The sequence below is a fragment of the Bos taurus genome, chromosome 11 (genome assembly GCF_002263795.3).
Source record: "Bos taurus isolate L1 Dominette 01449 registration number 42190680 breed Hereford chromosome 11, ARS-UCD2.0, whole genome shotgun sequence".
In the NCBI taxonomy this organism is placed as follows: domain Eukaryota; kingdom Metazoa; phylum Chordata; class Mammalia; order Artiodactyla; family Bovidae; genus Bos; species Bos taurus.
The window spans coordinates 102,835,306-102,849,457 of record NC_037338.1 but is presented as its reverse complement, the minus strand read 5'-3'; the positions used below and the strand labels follow the sequence as shown (position 1 = coordinate 102,849,457).

At 54.4% G+C, this 14,152-nt stretch overlaps 1 protein-coding gene across 7 annotated transcripts in view; it reads left to right on the top strand.

Moving 5' to 3' along the window:
• Positions 1 to 14,152, top strand: part of AK8 (adenylate kinase 8) — a 136,415-nt gene that overhangs the window by 61,765 nt on the left and 60,498 nt on the right. For all 7 annotated transcript variants that reach the window (NM_001206250.1, XM_059891497.1, XM_015473664.3 and 4 more), the window contains one exon: positions 2,882 to 2,971. In NM_001206250.1, coding sequence (NP_001193179.1) covers positions 2,882 to 2,971 — 90 coding nt within the window. The remainder of the gene's footprint in view (positions 1 to 2,881; positions 2,972 to 14,152) is intronic.

The window sequence follows — 14,152 nt, the reverse complement described above, 5'->3', positions numbered from 1 at the left end:
AATCTATGTTGACAGGCTTTCCCCCCTCTTAGCACTTTAAAGATATTTCATTGTTGCATTGACGCATTCCGTTGCATTGCTTCTGATGAGAACTCAGAGATTATTTTTTATCTTTGTTCTCCTATATGTATAAAGCATCTCACCCACTCCTAGTTGCTTCTAATATTTTCTGTTTGGTTTTAAAAAATTTAACTATAATGTATCAAGGTGCAGTTTATTTTGTGTGTTTTTTTGCTTGGATCTACAGGTTGATACTTTTTATCAAATTTTGAAAATTTTCTCCCATTATTTTTGCAAATATTCCCTCTCTCTCCCCATCCCTCCCTCCCTCTCTCTCCTCCTTTTGGAACTCTAGTTACATGTATGTTAAACTGTTTGCTCTTGCCTTCCAGCTCTCTGAAATTTTATTCTTTTTTCCCCCAGTCCCCTCCACACCTTCTCTTCGCTTCAATGTGAATGCTGTCTAGTGCCTGTTTTCATGTCTTCAGCTTCACTGATTGCAGCTTCTTCAGTGATGTTTTCCATCTAAGACTATTGTATTTCCCAGTTCTGGAAATTCCATCTGGTGCTTTTTTATAGTTTCCATTTCTCTGCTGAGATTCCACATCTTTTCATTCATTTTAATTATCTTTTCAGGTTTAAACATATTCATAACAGCCATTTTATAGTTCTTAGTGCGAATACCGACGTCCGTGTGACCTCCTGACCTGTGACGCTCTGGCCTGTGGTCTCTCCGTGCAGGGTCACATTTCCTGGTAGTTTTTGTTTGTTTGTTGTTTTTGTTGTTGTTTTTAATCTCAAGCATTTTTTTAAAAAATTATATCCTGGACATTGTGGTTCTCACGTTCTTGAGAGTCTCGATTGTGTGGTCCTGCTTTGAGAATATCACATGAAAAAGAGCTGAGTTCCAACAGGCGGTTAGTTTCCTGGAGGATCAGCTTGACCTCATTGAGGCTTAGTTTTAGTCTTTGTTAAGGTGGGATTGGGCTTCCCAGGTGGCACTGGTGGTAAAGAACCCTTCTGCTAATGCAGGACATGTAAGAGACACGGGTTCAATCCCTGGGTTGGGAAGATCCCCAGGAGGCGAGCATGGCAACTCACTCCACTGTTCTTGCCTGGAGAATCCCATGGACAGAGGAGCCTGGAAGGCCACAGCACACAGGGTCGCAAGGAGTCAGACACAACTGAAGCGACTTAGCACGCTCCCATCAGGTGGGACGAGGTGTGCTTCCTCTGGGGGCTGTGCATCCTTACACCTGAAGCACGGCCCTCCTGGAGGGAAGCGTGGGTCTGCGGGGCTGAGCGAGGTCTCTGACCCTGGCCATCAGAGGCCGGCCTCATCTTGCGCCGTGTGGACCCCCAGGCAGTTCCCAGCTACCCTGTGGCCTTTCTCCCCCAGGCCCCGTGGAGCCTGCCCGATACACTTGCAGTCTGGCACTGATCAGTGACCTCAGGGAACGCTCCTGCAGGTTCCTAGGCCTGCCCCCGCAGCCCCACCCATTGTTGTGTCCTACAAAGTCCAGCTGCCTTGAGGCCCCAGACTCCAGCGCTGTGTCCCCCTGCCATGTCTGGGGCCCACTTCTCCCTAGCCATGGAATGGGTGGTCCCTGTAGGTCAAAATCCAGGGTGAGTGAGTCCCGCTCGGTGTGTTTCCTTTCTCAAGGATCACAGCCCCACGTGTCTGCTGACCAAGTGCCTGAAAAGAGTTGCCTCATAGCTTTTGTTTAGTTTTATGGCTTTTTATGACAGAAGGGAAACAGGATGCCTGCTCCTCCCTCCTGGTCAGAACTGGAGACTCAGCCTGGTTTTGGTGTCACATAGACCTGAGTTTGAATCCCAGCTCTTCCACTCACTGGCTGGTGACCTAGGACAGTACACAGCGCCTCTCCTTACCTAAAAGGCTGCAGTTAGCCTGAGGGCTGGATAATACCAAGCATGACTGCAGCAGCGCTTCACGTAGGGAAAGGTCTTGGTTGCCTGTATTACTCCTCATTAGCGAGCGAAGCCGCAGCCACTCTGCACATGGTCGCTGCTGCTACACAGAATTTGACATGTCATTCAGAGGAATCCGTCTTTGGTGGTCGTCATCCTCAACATTAACCTTATCCACTTAACTTTAGGATTTCAATTTCTTCAACGTAGGAGGTCAAGTCCTTAGCTTTAAAGTTAAGAAAACTAAGACTGTGCTATTAACAACTCATGAAACCGTGGCTGGACCCTTCCGGCGCTGGCTGCCAAGGTTTTCGTAGCCGAGGAGAGGGCAGCTGTGTTTATTCCTCCCACGCTTGGTGACGGGCATGCCCTGTGTGTTGGCCCCAGGGGTCTAGAGACACAGCGGTTGCTCGTGGCAGAAAGGCACCTTGTGCGTCCCTTTGTTGTACAGCCTGATCGTGTCTGTGGACTCATCATCACGGGGGCCATGCAAACTCTAGGGTCCCCACCCACGCTGAGTGATAACAGCGTGAACGTGGACATCACACTGGTCCGCATGGTTCTCTGCCAGAGTGTGTCCACCCCCAACACCCCCCGGGGCCACGGGCTGTACTCCCCGGAGCCGCCGAGGCCCTGCGGGTCCTTCTCTGGTGGTGACAGTCCTTGTCACGTCTTCTCCACGCCGTCCATTTCTAATATGTCCTTCACCAAATGCATTCTTTTTCATTCCACAGCATCCTTCCTCGGCTTCTTTTTTATTTCCAATTCCTTTTTGATACTTCCTTTCACTTGGACACACACCCACACTCAGAAAACCCTTTTATATTTTTTTCAGTGACCTTTTTTTTTCCCCCCAGCAGGCAGCACTGGGTCTTCGTTTTGTTTTTTCTTCTCATTCTTCCTTCTATTTAAAATTTAACGGGCTTCTTTCTGCTCCTCTCTCCTCTAGTCTGCTGTGGGCAACTGCTCAAAGAAGCCGTGGCGGACAAGTCCAAATACAGCGATTTGATCCAGCCATTTTTCGAGAAGGAGATAGCAGGTAGGCCTTGCTGGCCGTGACTCCCAGAACCTTCCAGGCTGTGGAGAGAGACTGTTCTGTGTGAGGCTCACAGGGCATCTGGGGGCTCCCAACTGGGAAAGACCACCAGGAAATGGAAACCAGGCTTTCTGGGAGGCAAAGGCTCTGGTTTTCCCCCTCAGCTGGTCATCCTGGCTTCCAAGCAATGGGGAGCTGGGGGGCAAAATCTGTGAACGTAATGCCTTTCACTGAATGTGTGAAGTGGCCCTCTTTCTCAAGAATGCTTGCTGTCACTTAAAGCTAGGAGCCAGGAGAGGCCCAGAGCTGCCCACTTCTTTTCCACCTCCTGTCCCAAAACACCAGGGGCCAAGATTCTGATCTGGTCAGCAGTCAGAAGCCAGGAGGCTCAGACAGCCTTGCAGACCTGAGGACTGACCGGCCATGGGTCCTCAGGGGAGGCTGGACCAGATCATCTTTGCAGACCCCCTCTGTGACCTAAGCTCCAAAAGCGTGTCCTCAATCCAAGCCCGTTCTCTGCATTTCCCTGAGTTCACAGATGAGCCCCAGAGAAGGGACAAGGTGCTCAGGCCACAGGCATGCCGGCTCACTCTGGGCTCCTCCCCAGGGCAGTGTGTTTTCCTCGCCCACATCTCCCATCCTTGTGTAAAGGGCTGTATGTAGCTTCTCTGTGCAGTGAGCATAAGCGAGTCATCATGTCTGCTATGAACAGGCACTTATTATGAAGAAGGCTGACCCAGAAGGAGGAGGGGGCCGTGGAGACAGTCAGTGCGTGCATTGGCTGGACACCCTCACTGCCCAGTGCTCCTTTCTCCTCCTGCCGCTTCTGAACAGGCTGCTCGCTCCTGATCCCGGCTCTGAGGGTCCGCCTGGGGAGGACGACCTGGCCTGGCTCTCCGCAGGCCCTCCTTAAGGTGTCCTGGACCCCGTGGTGAAGTTCCAGTGAGGCGGGCAGAAAGGGATCCCCCGGGCGCCGCGATCAGAGGAGGGAGACCCGATGATCTGGGCAGGCGAGTCTGTGCGCGTCGCCGGCTGGTGAACAGGGTCAGCCAGTGCAAGCTCTGGTGCTTCCCCGTCTGGTTCAGATCCCGGGGTGCCCGCCCCGCCCCACAGCAGCATCCCGGGGTGCCCGCCCCGCCCCGCAGCAGCATCCCGGGGTGCCCGCCCCGCCCCGCAGCAGCCACGAGGCCCGGGCGTCTCGGTGGAGAGGTGGGGACAGAAACCCCGGGTGCCGGGTTCACATGAGCACGGGCTAGGATGTGCGCATGTGCACGGGCCGTGGGGGCAGCCAGCAGGGACGGAGGCCGACGCCTGCGCAAGCCCACTCGCCCTCCAGCGAGCCCAGCTTCCCCGTTGTTGAGACGGGGGAAGGGGGTGATTGGCCCTCTGGAAAACATCTGTTGCTCTAATGAGTGAATAAGATAACAAGTTAATAGATTTATGTCATTTTAAATGTTGCTGCATGGTATTCCATCCCACAGACTGGGTGGGTAATTTGTATAATTCTCCCTGACAAAGCATTTCGTGGTTCAGAAAGAAAGACAGTGACCAACCAGATGAGGCAGTGTTGATGGGGTAAATCTCAGGCAAAGGGAGGCAGAAATTCCTTGCCTCTTCTTGGAAATGTTCTGTACCTTTGAGTTTTTTTATTAAACTAAAAAGTTGTGAAAAGTGAATATTTAGGTGGTTTTCAGATTTGCACGCCTTTCAGTGATCCTGTAAGGCACCCTCCTGTGACAGGGAAGGTTTGCAGGCACTTCTGATTAGGTCAGAGGGAACCTATGCCCAGGAGGCCGGTGGCACTGAACTAAGGCGCCCTCCCGCCCCTGGGCACCGGACGCTGGAGTCCTCCGTGGCTTTGCATCTCGGGATATTGCCTAGTTGTTTGTTTTCTATCATGGCTGAAACAAACTCAGCGGTTTGGAACAACACACATTTCTTCTCTCACGGTCCTGGAGGTCAGGACTTTTAAAGTCACGTGCTGGCAGGCCTGCATTCCTTCCTGAGGAATTCTCTGGGGACGGTCTGTTGCCTGGCCTTTCCCAGCTTCCGGAGGCCCCTTCCTCCATCTTCACAGTCAGCAGCGCAGCCTCTTCAACCCTCTCTCTCTGCATGCTAAACACAGACCCAAGGGGCCTTTCCACTGGCGGTCAAGAGGCAGAGTTGTTTTGGTTTTTATTTTTCCTTTTTTTTTTTTGGTGGATACAAAGGAGACTGAGTGCACACTTGCATTTCCCGTACAGGGAGCCAGACCGTGGCAGCTTCAGTCTTCAGCGCTTTGTGCTAACGTTTCCCTCCGCAGCCTTCTCTTTCCTTAGCCGAGGTAGCTCTACACTCCTCCACTTGCTGCAGAATTAAAGACACAACAACCACCAACATCATATCTTCCTCACAGAAGCAATAAGTCCTGTCATTTCACTAATCCCCATCTCGCAGGGATAACAAAGAATGCATTTACATTCATCACCACTAACAGGGGCTCATTAGTGGGCTGTGGAGACGCTGCCGGGGAAACCGGAGCGCCCGGCTGCTGGAGGACGCACGCGGGAACCACCAGGCCTGGCCGCCCGCGTCGCCGCCGCCCAGCAGAAACCGGAAACGGAAACTTCGGTGATTCTCCACCGAAGTTGGGCTTGAAGGGACAGTTTGCCTGAACCTGGAAGCGCCACGTTGCCGCCTCACATGCCGGCGTCCACGCACCCGCGGCCTGCGTGGCCGGCGTCGCCCCTCAGGCGCAGACTTGGGGGGTGGGGATCGACCGCATCACCCCTGAGTCCTGAACCCAGAGGAGACAGACGGGAGGAGAAAGAGACAGGGTTCTGAGGGTACAGCTGGGCTTCCTAACACGCCCCGACCACGTCCAGACCTGGGGAGGCAGAGGTGTGGCGGGGACGGGACTGGCCCAGGCCCTCCCCAGGAAGAGCCGAGCAGGGCCTGAGGTGGGAAGCGAATCCGTCCACACGAGGGCGAGGGCCCACCAGCCGGAGGGTGGGAGCTGGAGGGACAAGAGCCCCCGAGGAGTGACTCTCCTTTCCCGGGAGTGACGTGGGGCGGAGGGCATGCCTTCCCCCCACACTGCCCTGGGTCAGAAGGGTCCCCCGAGTCCGCACGCGTGGTGGGGCGCGGCCCTGAACAGTTTCAGCCACTGACTGGTCTGGGAGAAGGAGACTCGGCTGCCCCTCTGTCCTGTGGGGCCGCCCGGACGACTCAGGTTTCCCTTCTCAGAACCTGGTGGTGTTTCAGATATCTCAGTTGGGGGACCAGCTGCAGTCCTGGGAACCCTGCCGGGGTTTCCCCAGATGAAACCCAGAAGGTTCCAGAAATCCTGCAGGGACAGAGAGTATGGTAAGGACCCACAGGCCTGGTCACGGGGGCAGAGCCCCTGCACCTCGGGGCTGGCAGATGTCACTGTCAGAACACCCTGCCCTGCAGCCAGCCTAGTGTAGACCACCCCCCATCACTCCCTCTGAAGGCAGGCAGTGCCCTTCCAGGGGCTGGACCTCCTCCGCTGGGGACTCTGCCCTGTGCTCCCAGCAGCTGGCCGGCCCGGCCACACCTGCTGCCCGTCTCTGGGACTCCTGCCCTCGCTCCGCCGGCCTGGGAGCTGTGAGTCCATCCGGGGAGCATGGTTATCACGGGGCATCTTCACAGCCGTTGCCGCCGCCAGCAGCCCAGAGAGTAGACCCAGATGTCAGCATCCCCCCCGGAGCCACTTCCTCTTACCGCCCCCTTGGGGCCTCCTGATGTGATGTCCCAGCCGTGACCTCCGCAGACTCAGTTATGTTCTTTTATGTCCTCACGGGTGCTGCCAACACCTCCTCCTTTCAAATCAGCCACAAAATTAATAACCGCGCTGCTGTCCCCTCTTCCCACATTTACCAGGCACAGGACTCCAGGGCCCCATCTTTGCTCGTCCCAATCTCTTGATCCCGGGCTCTTGGCGGCTGCACTGTGGATGGAGGGTTGGAGAGATGCTTGTTCCATGCTCCGGATTTTGAGATACATAGGTCTGACCTCCTAAACTCATTCTGACTCGAGCTGTGCTGAACAGAGCAAGTTGGCTCCCCAGGGCCCCACACGGTGCTCCTCACGCAGCCACGTCCCCGGTGGGCACAGAGGGGGCGCTGGTCCTGACACGGGGCCAGGCCGCCCAGCACGCAGGCTTGCCTGCCTGGGAGCCCCTGTTACTTGCACATGGTTGCAGAACAACTGAAAACCCTTCTGGGCTTTTGGAAAAATAACTTCTCAGCTGCTAAAAAACCATTTGAACTTCTGTGGTCAGTGCTGGCGGACTCCATGGCCATTTTATACAGGGCCATGTGTGCAGGCGTTGTTTTTTTTCTGCCCAGAATTAGCCAAGGGGGCAGCTAGAACTCAATTCTCTGCTTCAACCGTCGGTGACTCACAGTGGTCACCATCTCCAAATGACATGCCCTGAGCCTTCTCTGTGCTTCATTCCTACCAGAGGGCCTTCTGGATGTGAGGTTTTTAACCCCAGAGATCCGAGCTTCCCAAGGAAGGCAGCCATCTGACCTTGCTTGTTGAAACTCTGGTTTCTCAAGCTTCACTTAGCATAAAAGCATTCTCCTTGGCCTCAGCTCACCCTAGCGGCTTTCTGGCTAAGGTCAAGGGTAGTGTGGGGCTTCCCAGGCGGCATGGTGGTAGAGAATCTGCCTGCTGAGGCAGGAGGTACAAGAGATCCCCTGGATAAGGAAGTGGCAACCCACTCCAGTATTCTTGCCTGGGAAATCCCAAGAAGAGTGGAGCCTGGCGGGCTACAGTCTGTGAGGTTGCAAAGAGACACAGCTGAGCACACATGGCCTTATTTTTAGTCCTTCTCCTGGGAATTTCAGCCGTAAATTACGGTCCTGTGGCTGCTGGTGGTAGATGTTAACATAACCTCATTCCAGGGGACTGGGTCTAATCAGTGGTATGCCACCGTCTCTGGTTCAGAAGGGTGGCCTTCTCCCCCGGCTCTGGTCATGGTTCTCATTCTTGGACATTACTTGTGTTTTCTCTGGAAATTGGTGACCCAGGCAAGATAGTAAAACAGCCGAAGGTGTATTTCGTCCTCGCTGGTTTAGTCTCTGCTCTCAGTGTGTGAGATGCTTGCCTAGAGCTGTCCCCATCGCGAGGGATGTCAGGTGGGGGGGCCGCCAGTGACGGTGTGTCCCCGGGGTGGGCTTTTCAGGTCAGACCCCAGCTTTTCCCACCTCCCGGCTCTGCAGGGTCGGAAGGGAAAGCTGAGCACCTGCACCCAGGTGCTGCCAACCCAGCACCTGCCAGCCCGGCTCGCTGACTGAGGTGGAGGGGGATCGGCTCTCCTCACTCACTTCCACTCTGTAACCAGCCCTGCCCTGCCGGTATCCCCGCAACAGCTGGAGGGGGTTCAATTGAAAGAAGGCCTGGATTCCTTGGCACACATGCCAGACATACACTGACTTTTTCAGGTGAGAAAACAGCTCTTTAATTGGCATAATAACTTTCCCCTAAATGCGCAAGTGCTGGCGTGTAGAAAAGATAATGTGGAAGACAGATCATTACCCCATGTTACCCATGCCCGCTCCCGTAAACCCCGTTATCGCCAACATATTTCTGTCTGGAGAAGGTCCCTCAAGGCCTAATAGAACCTGAGAAGAGGCAGGAGGTTTGAGGGAGACTCCAGACTCTTAATTTGCACCCTTTCTGGTAATGAGACCTCGCCACGGCCAACGCAGCCATCGGAACACAAACAAGCCGAACCAGCCCCAAACTGGCATGATTACGAGCATTTTTGAGAGGCTTCCGTGAGTACACGTCCCAGGAGGCCCGGATCAGATCTCAGCTGAAGGGCTGCCTTATTTTTTTTTTTTTTTTTTTTTGAGGGGGAATTAATATTCTCCTCACTAAATGCACACTAAAGATCCAACAATACACCAGCTTTTCTCTTTTGTTAAAACCTTGCAAAGAGTGGCTGAGTTGAAAGACAAAGTAAATCTTCCCATCTGAGGAGGTAAGCGGCGTGCGATTTCTTTTTTTTTTTTTAAATAGTGCAGCCTCGGCAAGCTGCTAGCTGTCTTACCACAGAGGGGAGACCCCGAGGGACCCCGGCCGGTTTCCAGCAAGCCTTTGCATGTGGTGTGTTTGTACCAGCTGAAGACAGCGCATGACTCTCTAAATAATTTACCAGTTGATTAATGGACTCACAGGGGTATAATTAGCAGAGAGAGAGACCGTGGGTACAGTAACCAGTACAGTGCTTGGGGGAGCAGGAGCCTTTATTTTTATAAAGAAACTTTCTAGGGTGCTGGGCGTTTGAAGCTAACTTGGGAAGAGCTCAGTGCCTCTTCTCTTTTGAAGTGGAAATAGGACAGTTTGAATCCGTCGAGTTTAATTTTTCACAAGCTTTAGGGGCCCTGCAGTGCAACTCCCTTTTTATTATTGAAAAAAGTCTACATTTTTCTTTCATTTTTCTCCACACACACACACATGCACACACAGACACACACGCAGCCCAAGCAGTAAGTAATAAACACATTAATTTACTCTTTTACTGAACGTATATTTTATTCGCTGCACCTCCCCTGGATGTGTCCCCATGGGTCGCCTCAGCATCCCCACCCAGACCCCCCCCCCACCGTTGGGCTGCCTGTAGGTTGATTAACGGACACCCCAGTAATTTATGCATTTTTAAAGGAACCCTCACCTCCGTCTTGACAATGCTTTTGAAGTAGCTCCTTTTTTCAAGTCAAACTTTTGACTTTTCCGCTGGGACCGCTACAAAGATTTTCTTCTGGAAACTAGGTAGGCGCCTTCCTGCCGAGACGGCCCAGCAGAGCAGCGGGTCTCAAAGTGGGGGTGCCTTGTGAGGGGCAGAGGCGTGTAATGAGGACAGCTGTAGAAAGGGGGTCAGCACGCTGTTTATCAACAGGGTTGTGCCCCTAGAGGGTCCAGCTCTTGAGTTTTTAAGAACTAGACTTTGGCTGTGAGAGTGGCATCGTCTGTCTTCGTTATTAAGATGATGCCCTGCTGGGGCGTCAGCCAAAGGTCTGTGGCTAAGAGGTTGCAAAGCTTTCTGTTCGGTGGCCAGAGCGGCAGGGAAACTGAGGCAGCGAGGGGCTCTCAGCTCACCCGTGTGTCCGGTCCGTGAAGTAGCCTCTCCCCACGGAAGATGGGGGCCTGGCCACCATGGCAGTGTCAGCAGAGGGGCCGCACAGATGGTTTTCCTGGGCTGAGAGTCCGTCGGGGGCTTGCCGTGTGTCAGGAACGGAGATCACAAACCGGAGGGGAGCCCAGAGGGGCAGGGTGTCCTTCTCACTCCAACCAGGGCTTCTGGAAGCGTCTCCTCTCCACGGGCAGCCCTGGTGGCTTCCAGCCCATTCAGCTGTGAAATCGCCTGCGACAGGCCAGGCCCCAAGGCCCCTGCCTTCTCCTCCAGCCAGGAGTCTCCTGCTCACACCCCCTCCAGGCAGGTGTAGCTTGAAGCCCCTTGCCCTCCGAGTACCCCAGTCGGGGAGCTGACACTGGCTCTCCTCTCGGGCTGTGAGCAGGGCCCGAGGGGTGTTGGGGAGGCTGCCCTCAGTGACCTTCTGCAGCCCCTATACCTCGGACGGTCGCCATGTCCCTGAAACAGATTTCCCGTGGGGGACTTGGCACAGCTGTGATTGCCGGGGCCGGGGGCACAGGGCCCTTGCCCTGCAGCTCTGCTCTGTTGTACCCTTCCCTGAGCTGAGCAGGAAGGGGGCTCAGGGTAGAGAGAGGGAGGTGGGTGTGATGGGGCAGAGGGACACAGAGGCGAGAGGGGAGGGAAGCGTGTAGAGTATACACGCACTCTAGTATTCTTACCTGGGTTCCCATGGACAGAAGAGCTGGGTGGGCTACAGTCCATGGGTCCCCAGAGTCAGGCACAACTTAGCTACCAAGCATGCATGCACGCAGACCGCGCCCTTCCCCTGCCCTTCCCCGGGGCATCCAGACCTCGATTTCTCCCATCTGTGACCCTGAGCACTGGAGCCCTTCTCCACTTGGGCGTGGTCAGGCTACAGGGAGGTAAGACAGACCTCCTCTGGGACCCATCCCAGCACCTCCCGCTGTGTGTTTCCACTTGGGCTCCTTCTGCTCCCCAGTCCCCAGCGCCAGCGTGGCTCATAGTAGGAGCTCAGCAAATGTCCATGAACGAACCCATGAATGAATGAGCAGATGAGGGCACAGCTGGTGTCCCGGGACGGCATGGCGGAGCAGTGCCAGGCAGGCCCGCCCTGTGGCGGCAGGGGTCCAGACGCTTTGCCCCGCTGCCTGCATTTCTGTGTTGGTGAGACCCCATTCGTCTTAAGGAGCAAAGGGAGAACAGATGCCAGTGGGCGGCCTGAGGGGTTTCCAGAGAGGTGGCCCGAAGTGTTCACTCCTGGAGAGTGGAGGGTGAAGCTGCAGGTTTGGGCTGTGGACTCACCACTCTATTCCAGTTCAGGTTCTGCCACTGGGTGACCTTGGGATGACCTTGGGCAAGTCACACAGCCTCTCAGGACTACAGCTTCCTCATCTACAGCATGAGCTTTCCACAGTACCATAGTCATGGTTTGTTAGGTGTCCACGTGAAAATGTGTCTGTGAAACGTTTAGCACCACACGCGGCACACAACTGGGGCTTGCCTGGTGGCTCAGATGGCAAAGAAAGCACCTGTGATGCAGGAAACCCGGGTTCGATCCCGGGGTCAGGAAGATCGCCTGGAGGAGGAACTGGAAACCCACTCCAGTACTCTTGCCTGGAGAATCCCACGGACGGAGGAGCCTGGCGGGCTACAAAGGGTCACAAAGAGTCGCACAGGGGGTGTGGCTGTCACTGGCACACTTTATGGCGCCCAGCAGGCCACTCATCAGATACTATTATTATCATTGGTAGTACAGTAGCTGTCATTCTCATAATGATAGTAGAAGTCATGGTGGTAGTAGCAAGGTCGTGTGTGTTTACACGTACCTTACATGTACGTGTATTTAACATACACGTGTATGTTACATACACGTGTATGTTACACAAGGTCGTACACCAAACATACATGTATGTTTCATAGGTGGACTTCTTTGATACCTTATTCTCTTCCTGTGACTGATGCCAGCTTTGGGCACCTGGTCCCTGTGGTCACCAAGACCTGGCCGAAGCCTCATCTGCTCTGCCTCTGGGGCCCCGCTATCTATTGCAGCCGCCCTACAACGTGATGGCAGAGAAGGACGGCTGCTTCGTTCTGCTCCTGATGTCCTGGGTCAGGATTTCAGGCAGGACAGGGCAGGAGGGCTCGACACCACTGTCTGACTTGGGCCTTACTTGGCGCAACTCTGATGACTGGAGGCAACTGGGCTGGATCATCCGTCTGGGGCCCTACGCATGGTTCCTGGTCCTGGTGTGGACCTGGCTCCTTGCTTCTTCTCCCTGCTGCGTCTTCTGGGGCAGGACTCTTCATCCCCACGCCTGGTACCCGCAGTGAGGTGTTCAGGCCTCCGCCTTGGTGCAGTGTTGCCGTGTGGCAGCTTGGGCTTCCTCGTGTTGGTCAGCCCCCTTGTGTGACCCTAGCTTCCCCACAGCAAGCATCGCAAGGAGGCCGAGAGCAGCCGTTGTGGATGGGGTGGAGGGTGGAGGGTGGGGTAAGTGCTAAGGCTTCTTCTGACCCAGCCTCCGAAGTCCCAGAATGAGCTTCCAGCTGATCCTGTCCATTAACCGAGTCAAGATCGGCCCAGATTCAAGGGGTGGGGGGCTCAAGCCCACTTCTCAGCTGTAGGAAAGTATTAGTCTCTCAGTTGTGTCTGACTTTTTGCAACCCCATGGACTATAGCCCACCAGGCTCCTCTGTCCATGGGATTCTCCAGGCAAGAATACTAGAGTGAGTAGCTGTTTCCCTTCTCCGGGGGATCTTCCTGACCCAGGGATCGAACCTAAGTCTCCTACACTGCAGGCAGATTCTTTATCGTCTGAGCCACCAGGGGTGCCCGGGGGTAGGAAGGCCACCTCTAATCTGCTGCCGTAGGGAAGGCTTGCGTTCTGGTTCTGTTCTGGAGTGGCTGCATCTGGTGACTGAGTGAGGCTGAACACAGACAGCCTCATGGGTCCTCAGAGCTGAGGGTGGCCTGGCTGCAGACCTGCCAACCTAGCAGCTTGCCGGGAGCTCAGAAAACTGAGTCCAGTTCTCTTTTTAAGAGGAAGAAGCCCCAGCTGAGAAGTAAAGTGACCTGTCCAGGGCACGCTGCAAACAAAATGCAGAGAGGAGGGCAGAGTTCACGATGCTTCTTCCCCTGTAAAGGGGGCAGAGAGCAGGGACGGTGCAGGTGGCCCCACAGCCCGGTGGCCTGGGTTTAATTCTGGGCTCCCCAACCCATTTGTGTGTGGCCTGGGGCAGTTACTTCCTCTCTCTGTGCCTCCAGTTCCTCATCTGTAAAATAGGTTTGTTATGAAGATTGCAGGAATCAATACTTGTATTAGGGAAAAAACCCAAGCTCACAGCAGAGCCGAGTCAGCACTATAGCACATGTACTTGTCAAATTGATGTGTCAGTGCGTCTTTTCCACCCAGAACACCGGCCTCATGGTTGTTTCCTGGTTTCCCAGGAGTTGCTAACTGTCTCCTCACAGATCGCGTGAGCACCGGCCTTCCTGCTGCCCCCGAGATGTGGGGGATATAACTGGTTCTGAGCCCCGACTGCATTAAGATGGAAGGAAAATCGTGTTCCGGAAACTCATTGATCCATAGCATGCAGTTAGTTTAACACTGCACTTTCCAACAGTCCAGTCCATATCTGGATTGCTGGCCTGTCTCATCTTCCACTGAAAGGTGTAAACGTGGGTGTTAAGATAGGAATGACTAATGATCCGATTGTCAGACACCGTGTGTGTCAGTGAGCATTTTTATTAAAAGTCTTCTTAACTTGCTAAGTGAAGCCCCATTCATTCAGAGAATGGCTGTTCTTTAATTATGTATTTGGGCTGCCCTGGGTTTTGGGTGCTGCGCGCAGGCTTTCTCCTCGCGGTGAGCGTTGGCTACTCGCGTTGGAGAGCACAGGTTCCAGGGCATGCGGGTTTTAGCAGTTGTGGCCCATGGAAGAATGCCTACTTTTAAATGGTCTTTTTTTTCTTCTCATCTAGAACCTCATTAGCGAGATAAGCTCAGGGCCCCCAGTTGGAGTTGCCCCTCGGCTGCAGGGGGTTCAGCGGTGCCGGCACC